Raw genomic sequence first — 21,663 nt, 5'->3', positions numbered from 1 at the left:
TTTCTTTGTTCCACTTCTGTGAAAATGCCATCGGTAATTTGATAGGGATTACATTCAGTCTGTAGATTGCCTTGGATAGTATGATCATTTTAGCAATATTGATTCTTCTAATCCAAGAATATAATATACCTTTCCGTCTACTTGTATCTTCGATTTCTTTCATCTTTAATTCAAGATTATTTAATTACAAAACTGGATAACTGGAAAAGAATTTTCCATTAAAAATAGTTTCAGAGCTAGAAAGTAATATACTGGTTAACAGGTTATGACTTTAGTACAGTGACATGATTGAATAGAAATGGCTTGAATCTTCTGGATGCATTAATCTGCATTTCCTGTTGGTTCAGAAATTTACAAATAAATTTCAAAATAATTATAATTCATCTTGATTTTTCTTTCCAAATCTATAAAATGAAGGTTTTCCTGATCACCAGTTTACCATGCAAGAGATGAGTAAATCTCATGGCACTACCCATAAATGTGTACACCTTAGGAACTTCACAGCAACTGGCGTCTCAGCAGGAAGACACTGAGGGTCTGATAGTTTCTGGAGTAGTCGTTTGCCTCCTTAGGTAGGTTTACGCCTAGGTATTTTATTCTTTCTGAATAAAAATAAATGGGATTGTTTCTTTAATTTCTTTCTGATAGTTTGCTTATAGTGTATAGAAATGCAACAGATTTCTGTATATTAACTTTATATCCTGCAAGTTTACTGAATTCATGAATGAACTCTAGTAGTTTTCTGGTGGTGTTCTTAGGATTTTCTATGTATAGTTATGTCATCTGCAAAATAGTGACAATTTATTTCTTCTTTTCTAATTTGGTTCCTTTTATTTCTTTTTCTTGTCTGATTGCTGTGGCTAGGACCTCCAACAAGACTATGTTGAATGAAAGTGGAAGAGTGGGCATCCTTGTCTTGTTCCTGATATTAGAGCCATACTCCCCACCTTTTTGGTGCCAGGGTTGGTTTGGTGGAAGATAATTTTTCCCAGACCAGGGGTTGAGGGAGATGGTTTCAGGGGGATTCAGGTACATTGCATTTACTTTGCATTTTATGTCTATTATTATTCCATTATGATGCAGAGTGAAATAATTACACAGCTTGCCATAATGCAGAATCAGTGGGAGTCCTGAGCTTGCTTTCCTGCAACTAGATGGTGCCGTCTGGAGTGATGGGAGACAGTGATGCCCACAGTGTGTTGCTTGTGTCCAGTCCACTCTGTAATCTCGTTTCAGTTGCTGTCACTGCAGAAAAACCCTTTTCATAAAGATAGGATGTTGGAAATGGAAGCAGGCTTTTCGGTGCTTTTGTGGCCATCTCAGGATATTCCATCTTGATTTTAATGCAGAATGTATGGAGATTTGAAGTTGTCTCAAACATACTTTAAAGGCCAAGTCATTTGCTATCTCAAGCAATTGATCCTTTTCTAGCAAGGACAAAGTTGTTTCAGCTGGCTTATTCACAGATGGGTTGTGGATCTATTCCTTCCCAGTTCAGGGTGTTTTGTGGTTGAGAAGTAATTCTCAAACTCATTTGAAAGCTGAGATAGGTGATCATGCACCAGCTGGGAGAAAGAAGGCCCTGGCTCATTCTCTTTCAAAATCTCTGCTAATGTTAGAAACATGTCAGAAATCCCCATGTTCAGTTGTCATCCCCCTCATTGCAGTTTGGCATTGAATGCAGCCACTTTTTGCCTTTTCATCCTGTTCATGGGGTTCCCAAGGCAAGAATACTGAAGTGGTTTGCCATTCCCTTCTCCAGTGGACCATGTTTGTCAGAATTCTCCACCCTGACCCGTCCATCTTGGTTGGCCCTATATGACATGGCTCTCTCATTGGTTAGACAAGGCTGTGATCCATGTGATCAGTTTGGTTAGTTTTCTGTGACTGTGGTTTTCATTCTTTCTGCCCTCTAATGGATAAGGATAAGAGGCTTGTAGAAGCTTCCTGATGGGAGAGACTGATGTGGGATAAACTGGGTCTTGTTCTGGTGGGCAAGGCCATGCCCAGTAAATGTTTAATCCAATTTTCTGTTGATGGGTGAGGCTGTATTCCCTCCGTATTGTTTGGTCTGAGGGCAGACTTCAGTGGGGTTAATGGTGACCTCCTGAAAAAGGACTTATGCCGGCACTGTTGTATTCAGTGCCCCTGACCCCGTAGCAGGCCACTGTCAACCCACGCCTGTGCCGGAGACTCCTGGACACTCACAGGCAAGTCTGGCACAGTCTCTCGTGGGGACACTGCTCCTTTCTCCTGGGTCCTGGTGTACACAAGGTTTTGTTTGTGCCCTCCAAGAGTCTGTTTCTCCAGTCCTGTGGAAGTGCTGTAATCAAATCCTACTGGTCTCCAAAGTCATATTTCCTGGAGGTTCTCAGTCCCTTTGCTGGATCCCTAGGTTGGGAACTCTGTTGTGGGTCCTGGAACTTTCTTAACACTGCAAGGATTTCTTTGGTATAATTGTTCTGCAGTTTCTGGGTCGTCTGCTTGGTGGCCCTATGGTGGTGCTAATGGCGACCTCCTCCAAGAGGACTTATGCCACATGCCATGTGTCCCAGGTCTGCTGCAGCCAGAACCCCTGTCCCTGCGGCAGGCCACTGCTGACCTGTACCTTGGTGGGAGACATTTAAACACTCAAAAGAACGTCTGGCTCAGTCTCACTGGGGTCTCTGGGTTCTAGTGCACACAAGATTTAGTTTGAACCCTCCAAGCGTCTCTGGTGGGTTTGGGGTTTGATTCTAAATGTGATTTCACCCCCCTCCCATTTTGTTGGGGCTTCTCCTTTGCCCTTGGACCTGGAGTATCTTTTTTTGGTGGGATCCAATGTTCTGTTGAAAGGCAGAAGAACCAAAAATCAATTTGCCAATATCCGTTGGATCATAGGAAAAGCAAGAGAGTTCCAGAAAAACATTCGCTTTATTGACTTTGTCAAAGCCTTTGACTGTGTGGATCACGACAAACTGTGGAAAAAGAGATGGGACTACCAAACCACCTTACCTGTCCCCTGAGAATTCTCTATGCAGGTCAAGAAGCAACAATCAGAACCGGACATGAACAATGGACTGGTTGCAAATTGGGAAAAGAGTAGGTCAAGGCTGTACATTGTCACCCTCCTTATTTAACTGATATGCAGAGAACATCATGCGAAATGCCAGGCTGGATGAAGCACAAGCTAGAATCGAAATTGCTGGGAGAAATATCAGTAACCTTAGATATGCAGATGATTTCACCCTTGTGGGAAAAAAGAAAGCATAGAGGTAGTAAAGAGCCTCTTGATGAAGGTGAAAGAGGAGAGTGAAAAAGCTGCCTTAAAATTCAGCATTCAGAAAATGAAGATCATGGCATCCGGTCCCATCACTTCATGACAGATACATGGGGAAACAGTAGAAACAGTGACAGCTTTATTCTTTTTGGGTTCCAAGATCACTGCAGATGGTGACTTCAGTATGAAATTAAAACACACTTGCTCCTTGGAAGAAAAGCTACGACAAACCTAGTCAGCATATTAAAAAGCAGAGACATTACTTTGCTGACAAAAGTCCACCTAGCCAAGGCTATAGTTTTTCCAGTAGTCAGGTACGGATATGAGTGTGTTAGTCGCTCAGTCGTACCCGACTCTTTGTGACCCCATGGACTACAGCCCACCAGGCTCCTCTGTCCATGAGATTTTCCAGGCAAGGATACTGGAGTGGGTCGCCATTTCCTTTTCCAGGGGATCTTCCCAACCCAGGGATCGAACCCGGATCTCCTGTACTGCAGGCAGATTCTTTACCGACTGAGCTATAAGGGAAGCCGGATATGAGAGTTGGACCAAAAAGAAGGCTGAGTGCTGAAGAATTGACGCTTTTGAACTGTAGTGTTGGAGAAGACTCTTGAGAGTCCCTTGGACCGCAGGGAGATAAGAAACCAGTCAATTCTAAAGGAAATCAGTCCTGAATATTCATTGGAAGGACTGATGCTGAAGCTGAAGCTCCAATACTTTGGCCACCTCTTGCGAAGAACTGATTGATGGGAAAAGACCCTGATGCTGGGAAAGATTGAAGGCAGGAAGATAAAGGGATGACAGAGGATGAGATGGTTGGATGGCCTCGTGGACGTGGTGGACATGAGTTTGAGCAAGCTCCAGGAGTGTGATGGACAGGGAAGCCTGCAGTGCTGCAGTCCATGGGGTCACAAAGAGTCGGACATGACTGAGCCTCTGAACTGAACTGAAAGAAACCAGCAAGCCATCTAGTCATGGCAGCCACTCTGTCCATGCATATACAGACACAAAATGACCAATTCTGTTTTTCTCATGTGTAATCATTGTTGAATAGTTCTGCAGCCGTGATGTTGGTTGCCAACAAAAGTGCATATAACATATCCACCTGCACATCCTCCTGAACATGTATCACACAGAGACAAGCACTGTTGTCCTTTTGTCAACATCAGTACTTTGAACCTGGATTGCATACAAGAGTGACTTATTGATCCTTTCTAACAGTTGTGCCTCAGTATCCTCTGCTGTTTCATCCATTCGTCTTCTTACGGTGCTAGCCTGAAGAGGAACTCGTGCCACCTTTTGAACTGCAGCATCTCCTAAAAGTTCATGATAAATGAACTTTAGCAGCAGTCAGGATCAACTCTTTACCAATAGTAAAGGGCTTCTTAGTTTTAGCAATGCAGTTAGCCTCTAAGAATGATGCTCTCAGTGCAGACGCATTTGATGACATGGTGGCCTTCAGTAATTGCTTCTGTTTTTCATATTTACATGTTTATTTTTTAACTCTAAAGCCTTGTTTTTTTAATGCAGTATGCTTGGTCTCCATATGATGAAGCAGTTCTCATGGTTTCATGGCTTCTTGGAGAACTGGTTGCCACATATTACATAAAGTGGCCTTGGAGAATGTGAATCACTTGTTGCAATGAACCCCTAATTTAAATAGGACTCCTAGTATGTAAAATGCAGCTTTCTTTTTGTTAGTAGTTTTGGAGTCTTCTGCTGTCTCACCATTGGGTCTTTCGCTCTGTTCAAATAAGTTCTCCAGCAATGTTTGTGTTTTACTCGTTTTGGCTGGGATTACCTTGTGGACTTACCAAAATTGACTGAGACAGTATGCAGTGCAGGAAAAAGACACAGATAGAATGGGTGGGTCACTCATGGACTAAAATAGTGTCGAATTCTGACTTAAAGCCTGCCACCAGCTGAAGCTGTACAATTGAAGTATGTCAACTCACTTGCAACTATAAACCCTGACACCAGATGCAGCTTAATTGTCACTTGCCACTCACTGATAGGGATTTGATAGGAGTCTGCAAACAGTTGATTTCTTTTGGTCTCTGTGCAGTCAAACCTCTCTGCTGATGACAATCTGTATTTGCAACTGCTCTTCAGTGCCTCTTCACTGCCTCAGCTCCACCTCAGACTCTCACAAGGCGCCCACAACATAGATCCCTTGCATGTGCAATTAACAGTAGGGTTCATGCTGCTTTGAGACTCTTAATGCCACTGCTGATCTGATAGGAGGTAGAACTCAGATGGTGATGTCAGCAACGGGGAGAAGTTGTAAATACAGATGAAGCTTCCCTTGCTACCCCAGCCATTCACCTCCTGCTGTGCAACCCAGTTCCTAACAGGCCATGGACCAGTGTGAGGTTTGGGGATCCCTGTCTTAGAGGGAATGCTTGCAGCTTTTCACAGTTGAGTATGATGCTAGCTCTGGGTTTGTTAATATGACCTTTGTTGTGTTGAGGTAGGTTCTTTATACCCATAATCTCTGGAGAGAGTTTTGTCATAAATGGATTTGAATTTTATCAAAAGTGTTTTTGCATCTGTTGAGATAATCCTATGATTTTTTAAAAGATGTATTCATTCATTTATTTATTTTTGGCTGTGCTGGGTCTTCATTGCTGCTGCATGCGGACTTTCTCCAGTTGACTGTGAGTGGGGTCTGCTATTCATTGTGTTGCTCGGCTTCTCATTGCAGTAGCTTCTTTTGCTGCACAGGCTCTGGGGTGTGTGGGCTTCGTAGGCTGCTGTTCTCAGGCTCTAGAGCACAGGCTCTGTAGTTGTAGCACACGGGCTCTTTTGCTCCGAGGCATGTGGGGTCTTTCAGAACCGGGAATATTCCTGTGCTCTTGAAAAGAGTGTTTATTCTACTGCTTGCAGATGGAATGCTCTATCTATATGCTTATCAATTAAGTCAGTTTGTCTAATGTGTCAACAGCTGATGCCTTGTCAGTTGTTACTGTTGATTTCTCCTTTTATGTCTGTTGACACTTTATTGACCAGGGGAATTTTTACAGAAACTAACGCCTGTGGCTGGTGATTTGTTATGTAAGTGAATGTTGAGATGCTCATGTTTGAGTAAATATCAACAAGATTTTTTTTTTGCACTTAATGTATTTATTTGAAACTTTGTACATGTGTTACTAAAGCCTTCTAATATTTTGTTAGTGTGTGATGGACAGTCCAGCAGGCATCTCTGTGCAGAGGAACAGAACATCTATTACAGATATACCATTTCACTGTGCTTTCCCTGGGAAGAGCAGACTCTCCACTCTGGCAGGATTCTTTTTTAGTCCTGTGGGTATTATTTCCTCTAGAACATGTTCTTTTATTTTACCTGATTTAACAAGGTGGATCTTTGAAGGGGGCTCTTTTTCAAATGAGAAATTTTGTGCTATGTCATTTCTGATAGTTTTACAGTAATAAACTTGTGTTTATAATATTTAGAAGGTTGGGACAAAATTTAATGGGGCAAAATGTGAATGATAATGACAATCACAAGTTGTATAATGAACCCTTGATCAGTTTTTAAGTTCTAACAACTTTGCACAGTAATGTTAATTGTACCACTCTCAAACTGTATTGCTCTTTCTGGTCAATAACGCACAGGTAATAAAAGACATATTAATGTGTCTCTGGTCAGTACTGTGTTAGTATTTGCCTTATGTATTGAGGTGCTCCTGTGTTGGGTACGTATATGTTTACAATTGTTATAAACATTCCTGGATTGATCCTTTAATCATTATGTGGTGTCCTTTTTTCTTTTCTAACAGTCTGTATTTTAAAGGGTTTTTTTTTTTTTTTTTTTTTTGTATGATAAAAGTATCACTACTCCGGTTTTCTTTTGGTTTCCATTTTGCATAGACTTCCTTTTTTTTTTTTTTTTTTTTTTTTTTATTTTTTTTATTTTTTTTAATTTTTTTATTAGTTGGAGGCTAATTACTTCACAACATTTCAGTGGGTTTTGTCATACATTGATATGAATCAGCCATAGATTTACACGTATTCCCCATCCCGATCCCCCCTCCCACCTCCCTCTCCACCCGACTCCTCTGGGTCTTCCCAGTGCACCAGGCCCGAGCACTTGTCTCATGCATCCCACCTGGGCTGGTGATCTGTTTCACCATAGATAGTATACATGCTGTTCTTTTGAAACATCCCACCCTCACATTCTCCCACAGAGTTCAAAAGTCTGTTCTGTATTTCTGTGTCTCTTTTTCTGTTTTGCATATAGGGTTATCATTACCATCTTTCTAAATTCCATATATATGTGTTAGTATGCTGTAATGTTCTTTATCTTTCTGGCTTACTTCACTCTGTATAATGGGCTCCAGTTTCATCCATCTCATTAGGACTGATTCAAATGAATTCTTTTTGACAGCTGAGTAATATTCCATGGTGTATATGTACCACAGCTTCCTTATCCATTCATCTGCTGATGGGCATCTAGGTTGCTTCCATGTCCTGGCTATTATAAACAGTGCTGCAATGAACATTGGGGTGCACGTGTCTCTTTCAGATCTGGTTTCCTCAGTGTGTATGCCCAAAAGTGGGATTGCTGGGTCATATGGCAGTTCTATTTCCAGTTTTTTAAGGAATCTCCACACTGTTTTCCATAGTGGCTGTACTAGTTTGCATTCCCACCAACAGTGTAAGAGGGTTCCCTTTTCTCCACACCCTCTCCAGCATTTATTGCTTGTAGTCTTTTGGATAGCAGCCATCCTGACTGGCGTGTAATGGTACCTCATTGTGGTTTTGATTTGCATTTCTCTAATAATGAGTGATGTTGAGCACCTTTTCATGTGTTTGTTAGCCATCTGTATTAGACTTCCTTTTTTCATTTACTCACTTTGTGTGTGTCGTTAGTTCTGAAATGAGTGTCTTGTAGGTAGTATATATGTGGGTGTTGTTTCTGCATCCATTCACCCACTCTAATCTTTTGGTTGGAACATTTAGTCCATTTACATTTAAGGTAATTATTGATTTATATATAATCAATTTTACCATTTTGCACATTGTTTTATTGCTTTTTAGGTCTTTCTGCCCTTTTATTCTCTTTGAGATTTGATGACTCTCTTTAGTGTTATGTTTCAGTTACTTCTTTTTGTGTGTGTATCTATTTCAGTTACTTCTTTTTGTGTATATCTATTTATACTTGGTTTGCAGGTAACCACGAGGTTTTTGTATAACAGTCTACATCTGGCCCCAGTAGCTCAGCAGTAAAGAATCTGTTGGAGATGCAGGAGACACAGATTTGGTCCCTGGATCGGGCAGATCCCCTGGAAAAGGGAATGGCAAGCCACTCTAATACTCTTGCTGGGAAAATCCCATAGACAGAGGAGCCTGGCAGGCTATCTAGTCTATTGGGTCGCTGTAATTTTTTAAAATAATTTTGAAATTATTTTAAAAATAAAAAATGAAAAATTTCAGTTTCTACTGAAAAATCAACTGATAGGAGAGGTTTTTAAAAGTCAGAAATGGATACTGATTTTGTCAAATGCTTTATTTTCTGAGAAAACATTTTCTAAATTATATTTTTTAAATGTTCAACAAACCTAGCATTTTCTGGCACAGATCTTACTTGGTCATTATCCCTTTTAATGTATTGTTGGATTTGTTTTTGTTAAATTCACATTTATGTTCATGAGGATGTTGTTTGTAGTTTTGTCCGAGTGTTGTCTGGTTTTGGTATCAGGATGATGTTGACCTCATAATGAGCAGTTTTCTGGAGGAATTTGTATAGAATCGTTTTTAATTCTTCCTTGAATGTTTGGTAATATTCACCAGTGAATCCATCTAGTTCCAGAATACTCTCTATGGAAAGTTTTCTAGATACCTTCATAATGTGCATCCATCACTACCGTCCGTCTCCATGGCTCTTTTCACCTTGTAGTTTGCCCTCACTTTTGAAAATCTCTCTCTGGGTTGATAGATTGTTGCATTAATGTGGGGATTTTTCTGCCCATATGTGTGTGTGTGTCTGTCTGTCTGTCTCTCTTTTGGTGGCAGCTATAATTGATAACAGTATAGTTCACACAGTTCACCCACTTAAAGTACAAGTTCCGTAATTTTTATATATTTTGTTGTGCACCCCTTACCATAGTTAACCTGAGAACATTTTCATCGTTCCCAGAGGAAACCTGACTGCATTAGCAGCCGTTCTCCGTTTCCTGTCACCGTGGTGTTGGACTGTGGGAGTTCAGTGTGAGCGCCGGTGCTGTCTTCAGTGTCTGGCTTTCCACAGTATGGAATATAATTAGAGTAGCTTCTAATATCTCTACTAGTTTTGTCGTCATCTCTTCTGGACTGGTCTTAACTGACTGACTTTTCCTTGTGGATATTACTTTACAGTCTCTTTGTGTACCTAGTAATTTTTAATTAGGTGCTAGATATTGTGGATTTTACCTTATTGAGTGCTGTGTGAACCTAGGGATTACTACCTCTGCTCCTTTTGGGTGTTTTTTTTCCTCTGGCTCAGGCAGTTTCTCACATGCATATGCTGATCACTTGATAACTTGAGGGGGAAACTAAAATCTCTAAACCTCTCTCTTCATCTCTCTCCTCGGGTACTCTGCCTTTATAAATTCTAGTCATCCTGGCTTCCCTGGACATTTGCTGTGTGTCCCGTACTTGGGGAAGAACAGTGTTCTTCCCCTGGAATCCCCTGGCTGTGCTGCTGTTCAAGAAGTTAGCTCGGATAATAGTAGACCTGATTGATTGTTTCTCGTCGTTAACGGATCATTCTCCTGCACTGATTGGTGTCTGATCTCTGAAATTTGTTGATTTATGTTTATTAGACTTATTACTTTGAATTACTCATGCTTTTTCTTGTCATACATAGCTGAGGCTAATTAAAGGATAAAGTCTTTTAACTATTGTGCTCTTAAAAATAACAATGCAATCTAAATACTGATATATTGCCTTAAATGAGTTGTGGTTAGTTTGCTAAGTGGAGAGTTTATAACTTAATCCTAGCAGTGAATCATTCTAGAATCAATAAGGTTTTAGTGTTGACCCCTTTTCCACAATTTTTTGTATGGTAAGTTATTTACTCAATAAAACATCTAAATGCTACTTAATCCAGAGACCAAATTGTAGAGTTAATTCTTGTCCCATTTTTCTTCTTTTACAGGAAAAGTAAGAAGCTTAAGCTCATCTTTGTGGTCACTAACTCACTTGACAGCTTTGTATCTAAGTGACAATTCCCTGTCCCGCATTCCTTCAGACATTGCCAAGCTTCACAATCTGGTGTATCTGGACCTGTCCTCTAATAAAATCCGAAGTTTACCGGCAGAACTCGGAAACATGGTATCACTCAGGTATACAGATTCAACTCAGTGCATAGTTATATACCCTTAAAACAAAATATTATCATATTGTTAGGAAACACCACTTTGTTAGGAAACAACATTGTCAGTTTAATGTTGAACAAAATTAAACATGAGGTAAAGTTTTCTGGGAAAATTGAATGTAAGCTAATAAATCATAAGTCACATAGATCTGTTGCCTAACATTTATTTAATTGCTGTTTTGTGTAATATACTTCATATTTGAAACAAAATTTTAAGACAAAGTGGAGCAAACAAGTAGAAAGTGCTTGTGTTATTCCATATATGCACTTACTTGTGACACAGTTGAAGTGCTTTTTCTCCACTAAATTCTGGGGCCCCTTATCCTTAATACAGGATCTAGGAAGTCATTCCCAATTAGTGACCTTTTTGACTGTCCCAGGGCTTCTGTGCATGATAGTAAGAAAGATGGGACTTGAAAGCTAGAATTAGTGAGTGAATGTGGGGGAATATAGTGTGGAGTTTAGAAGGCAGGTAGAATGTGGAGTCACACAGAGTTCAGGTTAGAAACTTGACTCTGTCATTTATAAATTGTGTGATTTGGGGCAAGCTTCTTAGAACCTTGCTGAGTTTTCCTTCATCTGTGAAGTTGCTATAATGACCAAGCTGAGATCAGCAATATTTGAGATATTGACTAAAAAGCTATCAGCAACCCTGTTTGGTAAATACCGTATTAGTAAATGGTAATTCCTGTAACCTCTGTTTTCTAGGATAGATGAGGGTTACTCAAGTTGAATATAAAGCCAATTTCTAGCTATTATGTTAATCCTAATGGAAAATCTTGTGCCATTTCATATTATCTGCCTTTTAAAAAAAAATTCTACCGACTTTTTCTGCTGCTTTCTATCATTTGCTGCATAATAAAAAGGAATGAGGACCTTGTGAGAGGTGGTATTTTTTTATTTTTTGTAAAACCTCTGTTGTTTCCAGACCAGCCCTTTGACAGTTTCAGGCTTAATGAGTATATACCATGACTTTAAATCCTCTGAACTAAATTTACTTAAAGGACCTTCTTTCCTATGTGATATATTTGGTAATAACAGGTATTCGGAACAAGTTTTTCTTGTTCATTTTATGGCCTCACCAACCTCTGGTTTTACTCAGTAGTAACCAAGCTTCTTTTAAATTCTAAGAACCAAGGATTTTAAAAGTAGTTCTCATTCACATGTAAAAATTGACAAAACTTACTATTATAGGATATTACCAGTATCTTTGTATTGGATCTTCTTTTACTACTGAAGATGCCTTTCATAGTTACATTTTCCGTGCAAAACAAATCATTAAAATTATCAGTAGTTATTAATATAGCTGCCATTATTTATAAAATGAAACATTAGTAAATTTGGAAAAATATCAATCATAAACTTATTATGCAGCTACCATAAAGTATTTTGTTTTGGCATGATGCTATCATTTAAATTCTGTTTTCACAATTTACATGTTAGGCTGTATTTTCATTCCCACTTTCTGAAATATGTGTGGGAGACCTCCATCTGTGCCGACCAGTGTAGGCTCTGGACTGCCATTTCAGAGTGCGTCACCAGCTTGCAGTGAGATACGCAACATGTGTCTGTTGAATATCATGCTCCTAAAAAATGGGCTTATATTTTGTTGGTCTTTTTCTTTCTCACTTTTACAAGAATCGATTTTTTTCCCCCTGTGTTTTATAAATGTTTGTCTTTGGCAGTTTGTGATTTTTTTGTTGTGTCTTTTTTTTTTAACCACATATGATTTGAGAAGCACTGTGCTGGACATTAGCATATAATACTAAATTTGTATTAGGTATTTATATCTTTATATTCCTAGAAATCATATTGCTGATTTTAGCTGTTAAAGTTAATATATCTTTTGACTTCCTGGAATTTTTACATCTACAGGGAACTCCATTTAAATAACAACCTGTTACGAGTTCTACCTTTTGAGCTGGGAAAACTGTTTCAGTTGCAGACTTTAGGCCTGAAAGGTATGATTTCCCGTATTTGTGCTGCTTATGGTTTACATGTATGTCTTTGAGTCTAAAGAAGGCATAAGAGGGAATCTTTTTGCCAGGGATTTGAAGGTTCATTCTTCCCAAGAGTTCATCAGTTTGTTAGATGTAGCCCACTAGTTTTTTCTCTTTTTCACTGATAGATCGTCTGCTAGTCTTTTTAATGTTTTTTCGTCCTAGCCCAGCCTTGCTTTTCTTGCCCTTATTTCAGTCACCTCTTTGTTTTGGTGATACATTCTTGACGTCAGACTTTATTTCATCATGCTGTAAAACAGCTTATTTCTTTTTTTTTAATGTTCAAATCTCAAAAAATGGAAATTCTTACAAAGTGCAGAAAACAGACAATTTTGATACGTTTGAATCCTTTAATATAAAGACCAGTATAAGCATTTTTTTAAAGATCAAAAAAATCAAAAATAAAATTGATTTATAAGGACTTCATTAATATGTTAGAACTTGGGGACATAACTGACGCAGTAAGAAGTATTGAGAAATATTTTTTTAAACCAGCAAGATTGAAAGTTACATTTTAAGCATATGTTAATACTTGTAATTTTTTTTTTTTATCACATTATGATCTTCACTAGTCTTGTAGATGTAGCCAGCTTACTCTATAATTGATTCCTAAATAGAGAGCACAGGGAGACGACTTCTCGATCAAGTGGTTGTGACTCTGCCCTTCTACTGCAAGGGGCCTGAATTCAGTCTCTGGTTGGAGAACTCCCACATGCTGTGTGTGGGTCACCCCTTCCACTCCAAAATCACATAATTAGGTCTTCAAGAATTTTATTTCTTAAAAAGAGTTATAGAATGAGGTTTTTATTTATATAAATCCATGTCATATTATAAAATTAGTGTTATTGTTCACAAAAGCAACTGGAAGAATATAAATACTACCTTTACAAATACATGTAAAACCATGTTCAACAGACATCACTTTTATAAATGGTTCTTTGGAAAGGTTTTATCTATATGGTTACACTGGGTGAGGCCTGCCTCTTAAAATGGATATCAGGGAAATGTGAGTTGCAAAAGCCTTTTTCTGTTCTATTTCCCTATGGTAAGTCTGATTTATTCTTACTTTCCTGTTTTTAAATTTGAAGAACAGAAAAATATAAAACGTAGCAAAGTGTAATCCATATAAGGACTGTCAGAATTAGCAACATTTTGTCACTTTTGTGTCTTTTTTTAATGTAAAAGAAATAAAACATTACAGAATGTTAAGGCCCTGTTCTTTGTTCCTCTTCTAGTCTTTTTTTCCTCCCAGTGCCAGCTACTGTTGTATGTCCTTCTGGTTTAAGGTTTTTTGTAATCTTATAGTATATATATTTTACAAACCTTAGCCTGTATTCATTTCTCTAAATATTTTGCTGTTGTTTAGTTGCTAAGTCGTGTCTGACTCTTTGCGACCCCATGGACTGCAGCATCCCCGGCTTCCCTGTCCTTCACTGTCTCCTGGAGTTTGCTCAAACTCATGTCCATTGAGTCTGTAATACTATCCAACTATGTCATCCTCTAAAGGTTACAAACTTTATTTGAGGTTAGCGTCATTGGTCACAAGTTTTACACTGATTTAATGTATGTGAAAGCCTGTGAAAGTAAATGCTGGGGATGGGTAGGAAAGTCTTTATATGGCACCTTCAGTTTTGATTCCTTGGTTTTCTGTTTCAGAAAGAGCCTTTACCATTTGACATTTGTGCTGTTATGTTTCTCTTTTGGAAGTGTAGTTTCACTGAGATGTTTGTATATCTCAGCAATTCTGTTGGACATTGTTACGTATCTGTCTGCAACAGCAGTCTTTTCACTTAATTTCACCGTTTTAAGACAGATCTCTGTTATTTTCCTGAACTTTGCAATTTTGCATCTTAATGTTGTGCTAGCTACTAAAAAACAGTTACATTACCCTTACTCTGTGAAAACTTTCATAGTTTCTGATGTCACTGTTCATTATTTGAAAGAGAAAATGTATCACTTTGTTCAAAAATCAAGTCTATTTGCTATATCATCCATTCATGCAGAACCAGAGTATTTCTGCCTCATAAATCAGTTCATACCATTTTCTTTAAAGTTGTTTGCCTAAGGGTAGCATGTGTCACTTTTTTTTTTTTAAACGTTTTTCCATGTTCTTCAAAATTGTTCTACTGTGAAAGATAGGGCTGTAACCTTAGATGCACATTCATTTTTTTAAACAAATTTTGAGGTACTTAAAAGATTCACATGAACCTGTAAGAAATAACGCAGAGACCAGTTCATCTGCCTTTACCAGTTTGCCTCCAGTGATAACATCTTCAAACCTATAGTATAGCTTCACAAGCAGGGTGTTGGTCGGGAAGATCCCCTGGAGAAGGGAATAGCTACCCACTCCAGTATTCTTGCCTGGAGAATTCCACAGACAGAGGACGCTGGCGGACTATAGTCCATGGGGTTGCAAAGAGTCTGACGCGACTGAGCTACTAACACACACATGCACAGTCAAGGTACAGAATAGTTCCATCACCAAAGGATCCCTCATGTTGCCCTTTAATAGCCACACTTGCTGCCTCTTGCCCCAGTTCACTCCTGAATTTCTTACAACCACTAAAAAAACTTTCTGGAATTTTGTTATTTCAAAAATAAGATGTAGAGCTTCCCTGGTGGGTCAGTGGTACAGAATCTGCCTGCCAGTGCAGGAGACAACAGGTTCGATACGTGGTCTGGGAGCTCCCACATGCTGCAGAGTTAAGCCCGTGTGCCACAACGTTTGAGCCTGTCTTCTAGAGCCCGCGAGCCTCAGCGCCTGAGCGCAAGTGCAGCAGCTGCTGCAGCTCAAGCGCCGAGGGGCTGCTCGGCAGCAAGGGGGGCCGCGCAGTGGGGAGCCCACGCTCCGAGCTGGAGGGCGGCCCCTGCGCTGTGCGCTCACAGCGACGCCGCGCTGCAGTGAAGACCCGGTGCGGCCATTAAATTAGTTAGTTAAAAAGACTGGGTACATAGAATCATGCTGTGTCTAAGCTTTTGAGTTTTTTTTTTTTTTTTTTTTAACTCGGGTTAATTCTTTGGAAAGTCACCCAGGTTGCTCATTTATATTGATGAGTAGTATTCCTTGGTATAGATATATATATTCATGGGTTGTTTAACCATCTTACTGGGTTTTTATGGAGGCTCCATTTTGTTGATTAGATCATTGGCTGTTGGTGTTTTGTCCCTTCTGGGGGTGGGACTGAAAGTTCCAGCCTTCTAGTCACATAATGGTTCTCTTAGCAACGAGCCCTATCTTTGAGAGAAATCCAGATATCACCTCATTAATATGAAGCATCTTTATCAATCTCATCACTTAGGAAATTTCAGAAGTTTTAGGATCTATGTATCAGGAACACCAGACAGAAGGTAAATATATATTCCTTAAGGTAAATCACACTATCACACAGGGTATTTTATATAGCAAACGTTTTAAATTTTGGTAAAGTCTGGTTTATTGGTTTTTTATTTCTGGAGCTTGCTTCTGGTGTCAGGTCTAAGAACCCTTTAAAACAGCGCTCTGTGTCCAGCTGCTCCAGCACCACATGTTGAGAAGTTTATCCTCCGTTGAATTGCTTTTGCACTGTGTTCCTAAATCAGTTGAACATATCTATGTGGATTCTCTTCTTTTCATCAGTCTCTGTGTCTGGCCTTCTGCCAATATCACATAGTTTTTGGAAATTGAAATAGAGTAATAACTCTTAATAGATAGATTGATTCTTCCTCTATAGTCTTCTTAAAAATGGTTTTAGCTATTCTAGTTCTTTGGCCTTTCCATGTACATTTTAGAATAATTTTGTCTGTGGTTATAAAAAAATACTGCTTGGATTTGGTAACTTGTATATCAAATTGGGGAGAACTGACATCTTTACTATGTAGAATCTTCCAATCAAAGAATGTGCTATATCTTTTCTTATATCTAGATCTTCTTTGATCTTTTTCATCAGGGTTGTATAGTTTTCAGTATGTAAGTCCTGTAAGTATTTTGTTAGACCTAATGCTGGTCTTTCTGTGTGTTTGTTTGAGTGAATGTAAATCATGGTGCATTTTAGAGTTTGCTCTCTGCGTGTTCATTCCGGTATGTGTGTGATGTGCTAAGTGGCTTTGGTCATGTCTGCCTCTCTGTGACCCCATGGGCGGTAGCCCACCAGGCTCCTCTGTCCATGGGGTTCTCCAGGCTCGAATGCTGGAGTGGGCTGTTGCAGTGCCCTCCTCATGTTTATTCCCCATATACAGAAATATAATGGATTTTAAAATTTTTATTGTATGTCCTTCTACATTGTAGAACCCAATTTTATTTTTAGGAGTTGGTTTTTCTTTTCCTTTTTTTTTTTTTTCTTATAGGTTATTTGGTAATTACAAAATTACAAAATATGTAGAAAATTACTTACCTGCAAATAGGAACAAGTGTATTTTATTTTTTCCAATATATATGCTTCCCCCCCTTTCTCTTGCCTTATGGCACTTACTATAACTTCCAGCACTATGTTGAGTAAGAGCTATGAAAGCAGATATCCCTCCTTTTACCTGATCTCAGAAAATATTGTTTTCATTTATGAGTATAATGTTAGCAGTAGGTATTTTGTAGATGCTCTTCATCAGTTTGAGGAAATTTCCTTCTGTCCTTTTTCTGAGCATTTTAAATCAAGAATGGGTATTAAATTTTATCAAATATTTGTTTTATATCAGTTGATATGATGTAATATGTAATTTTTCTTCTTTAGCCTGGTAACTAATTTTTGAATATTGAACCACGCTTGCATTCCTGGAATAAAATCTGCTTGATCATGGTGAATAGTTTATTTATTGCCCATGTGTGTACCCTAATATTTTCTTAAGGATTCATGACTCTATTCATGAGAGATGTTTGTATTTTTGTTTTTTGTTTGTTTTATACTCAGTTTGCCTAGTTTCGGTATCAAGGCGATATTCACTTCAGTTCAGTTGTTCAGTCGTTGTGTCCGACACTTCATGACCCCTTGAACCGCAGCACACCAGGCTTCCTGGTCCGTTACCAACTCCCGGAACTTGATCAAACTCATGCCCATCGAATCAGTGATGTCATCCAACCATCTCATCCTCTTGTCGTCCCCTTCTCTTCCTGCCTTCAATCTTTCCCAGCATCAGGGTCTTATCCAGTGAGTCAGTTCTTTGTATCAGGTGGCCAAAGTATTGGAGCTTTAGCTTAGCATCAGTCCTTCTGATGAATATTCAGGACTGATTTCCTTTAGGATTGACTAGTTTGATCTCCTTGCAGTCCAGGGGACTCTCAAGAGTCTTCTCCAACACCACAGTTCAAAAGCATCAATTCTTCGGTGCTCAGCTTTCTTTATGGTCCAACTCTCACATCCATACATGACTACTGGGAAAGACATAGCTTTGACTGGATGGACCTTTGTCAGTAAAGTAATGTCTCTGCTTTTTAATATGCTGTCTAGGTTGGTCATTAACTTTTTTTCCAAGAAGCAGGCGTCTTTTAATTTCATGGCTGCAATCACCATCTGCAGTGATTTTGGAGCCCAAGAAAATAAAGTCTTTAACTGTTTCCGTTGTTACCTCATCTGTTGGCCATGAAATGATGGTACTGGATACCATGATCTTAGTTTTATGAGTGTTGAGTGGTAAGCCGGCATTTTCAATCTCTTCTTTAACTTTCATCAGGAGGCTCTTTATTGAGTTCCTCTTCGCTTTCTGCCATAAGGGTGGTGTCATCTGCATATCTGAGGTTATTGATATTTCTCCCGGCAATCTTGATTCCAGCTTGTGCTTCATCCAGTCCAGCAATTCACCTGATGTGCTCTGCATATTAGTTAAATAAACAGGGTGACAATATTCAGCCTTGATGTACTCCTTTCCTAATTTGGAACCAGTTCATTGTTCTATGTCTGGTTCTAACTGTTGCTTCTTGACCCGCATACAGATTTATTGGGGCCTCAGCTGCCTCTTCATTTTTTGTTTTCTCTTTTTTTCTCCTTGCTTTGTTTTTTGTTTTCCTTTTCTTGTCTTCCTATGCGTTACTTGAACGTCTTTATATATTACTATTTTAATTTGTCTAAGTACATTTGAATGAACTATTTGTACATCTTCTTTACTAGTTGCTCTTTATTTCTTTGGTGTTTAGCTGGAGTAAAACTGCTACTATCTATAAGTTTTGTTCCGTTAGGTTGCCCTTTCCTCGTCCTTTGGCTTTTGTTGGATTTTTTTCCTGTTCCCATTTATATGTTCAGGTTGCTGGCTGCTTCAGTTCTGTATCTGTGTTAGGCAAATAGTTCAAGGAATTCTCTGCTGTGTTGTTCCTCAGGTCCTGATCATTCTGCCTTCTTTTTTTTTTTTTTTTTCATCATAGCATTATTTTTTTTTTTTTTTTAATTTTTTTATTAGTTGGAGGCTAATTACTTCACAACATTTCAGTGGGTTTTGTCATACATTGATATGAATCAGCCATAGATTTACACTTATTCCCCATCCCGATCCCCCCTCCCACCTCCCTCTCCACCCGATTCCTCTGGGTCTTCCCAGTGCACCAGGCCGGAGCTAATCTCAAAAATATACAAGCAACTCCTGCAGCTCAATTCCAGAAAAATAAATGACCCAATCAAAAAGTGGGCCAAAGAACTAAACAGACATTTCTCCAAAGAAGACATACAGATGGCTAACAAACACATGAAAAGGTGCTCAACATCACTCATTATTAGAGAAATGCAAATCAAAACCACAATGAGGTACCATTACACACCAGTCAGGATGGCTGCTATCCAAAAGTCTACAAGCAATAAATGCTGGAGAGGCTGTGGAGAAAAGGGAACCCTCTTACACTGTTGGTGGGAATGCAAACTAGTACAGCCACTATGGAAAACAGTGTGGAGATTCCTTAAAAAACTGGAAATAGAACTGCCATATGATCATTCTGCCTTCTTACCACGTTTCATTCAGCCTTATGTTTCTTTACAGAGGCTTTAGTTGTTTTTGGTAGGAGGAATAGGGAAAAGTATGTTTACTTCATCTTTTCAGAAGCAGCTTCTCTCACTTTTCTTCCTTAGTTTTGAGGACTCAACATCATGTTTTAATTGCAGAATTGTGTTGTACTTTTAAAGTTTACCCTATATATATTATTTTTCCAGGCAGTGGAGAGCCGGATTAATTATAAATTTAAAGGAATTTCAAAAAGCACTCCTACATTGTGGGAAATATACCATTTGACTTCATCCATTTATTGTTGTTATTCAGCCACTCATTCATGTCTGATCTTTTGTGACCCCATGGACTGCAGCACACCAGGCTTCCCTGTCTTTCACCATCTCCCAGAGTTTGCTCAAACTCATGTCCATTGAGTCAGTGATGTTGTCCAACCATCTTGTCCTCTGTTGTCTCCTTCTCTTGCCTTCAGTCTTTCCCATCATCAGGGTCTTTTCCAGTCAATAGGTGCTCTGCATTAGGTGGCCAAAGAAATGGAGCGTCAGCTTTAGCATCAGTCCTTCCGAAGAGTATTCAGGGCTGATTACCTTTAGGATTGACTAGTTTGATCTCCTTGCTGTCCAAGGGACTCTCAAGAGTCCTCTCCAGCACCACAGTTTGAAAGCATCAATTCTTTGGTGCTTCTTTATGGTAGCCTACTTTATGGTCCAACTCTCACATCCATACATGACTACTCAAAAAACTGTAGCTTTGACTAGACGGACCTTTGTTGGCAAAGTAACATCTCCACTTTTTAATATGCTCTCTAGGTTTGTCATAGGTTTCAAACCTTCCAAGAATCAAGCGTCTTTAAATTTCATGGCTGCAGTCACTGTCTGCAGAGATTTTGGAGCCCAAAGAAAGAAAGTCTGTCACCGTTTGCATTGTTTGCCCATCTATTTGCCATAAGGTGATGGGACTGGATGCCATGATCTTAGCTTTTTTGAATGTTGAGTTGTAAGCCAGCTTTTTCACTCTCCCCTTTCACCTTCGTCAAGAGGTTCTTCAATTCCTCTTCGCTTTCTGCCATAAGGGTGGTGTCATCTGCCTATCTGAGGTTATTGATATTTCTCCTGGCAGTGTTGATTCCAGCTTGTGCTACATCCAGCCCAGCATTTTGCATGATGTACTCTGCATATAAGTTAAATAAGCAGAGTGACAATATACAGCCTTGACATACTCTTTCCCAATTTGAAACCAGTTCGTTGTTCCATGTCTGGTTCTGACTGTTGCTTCTTGACCTGCATACAGATTTCACAGGAGACTGGTGAGGTTGTTGGTATTCACATCTCTTTCAGAATTTCCCACAGTTTTTGTGATGCACATAGTTAAAGGCTTTAGTGTAGTCAGTGAAGCGGAAGTAGATGTTTTTCTGAAATTCTCCTGCTTTTTCTGTGATCCAGCGGATCTTGGCAATGTGATCTCTGGTTCCCCTGCGTTTTCTAAATCCAGCTTATACATGTCGAAGTTCTTGTTTCATGTACTGTTGAAACCTAGCTTGGAGGATTTTGAGTGTGACCCTGCTAGCATGTGAAATGAATGCAATTGTGCAGTAGTTTGAACATTCTTTGACATTGCCCTTCTTTGGGATTTGAATGAAAACTTATCGTTTCCAGTTCTGTGGCCACTGCTGAGTCTTCCAACTTTGCTGGCATATTGAGTGAAGCACTTAAATAGCATCATCTTTTAGAATTTGAAATAACTCAGCTGGAATACCATCACCTCCACTAACTTTGTTCATAGTGATGCTTCCTAAGACCCACTTGACTTCGCGCTCCAGGATGTCTGGCTCCAGGTGACTGATCACACCATTGTGGTTATCCAGGTCATTAAGATCTTTTTGTATAGTTCTGTGTATTCTTGCCACCTCATCTTAATATCTTATAAAGTCAAATCCCTGTCCTTCACCTTCTCCTATAGTTTGCTCAGATTTATGTACGTTGTGTCAATAACATCCAACCACGTCATCCTTTGTCACCCCCTTCTCCTCTTGCCCTGGATCTTTCCCAGCATCAGAATGTTTTCCAGTGAGTCAGCTCTTCACTGCAGGTGGCCACAGTATTGGAGCTTCAGCAGCAGTCCTTCCAGTGAATATTCAGGGTTGATTTCCTTTA

At 39.3% G+C, this 21,663-nt stretch overlaps 1 protein-coding gene across 2 annotated transcripts in view; it reads left to right on the top strand.

Annotated features, from left to right (window-relative positions):
* Positions 1–21,663, top strand: part of CNOT6 (CCR4-NOT transcription complex subunit 6) — a 79,795-nt gene that overhangs the window by 42,564 nt on the left and 15,568 nt on the right. For both annotated transcript variants that reach the window (XM_043910666.1, XM_043910665.1), the window contains 2 exons: positions 10,398–10,584; positions 12,492–12,577. In XM_043910666.1, coding sequence (XP_043766601.1) covers positions 10,398–10,584; positions 12,492–12,577 — 273 coding nt within the window. The remainder of the gene's footprint in view (positions 1–10,397; positions 10,585–12,491; positions 12,578–21,663) is intronic.

Source organism: Cervus elaphus, chromosome 9 (genome assembly GCF_910594005.1).
Source record: "Cervus elaphus chromosome 9, mCerEla1.1, whole genome shotgun sequence".
NCBI classification, from domain to species: Eukaryota; Metazoa; Chordata; class Mammalia; order Artiodactyla; family Cervidae; genus Cervus; species Cervus elaphus.
The sequence above is the reverse complement of the archived record's forward strand: the minus strand, read 5'-3'. Positions and strand labels throughout refer to the sequence as shown.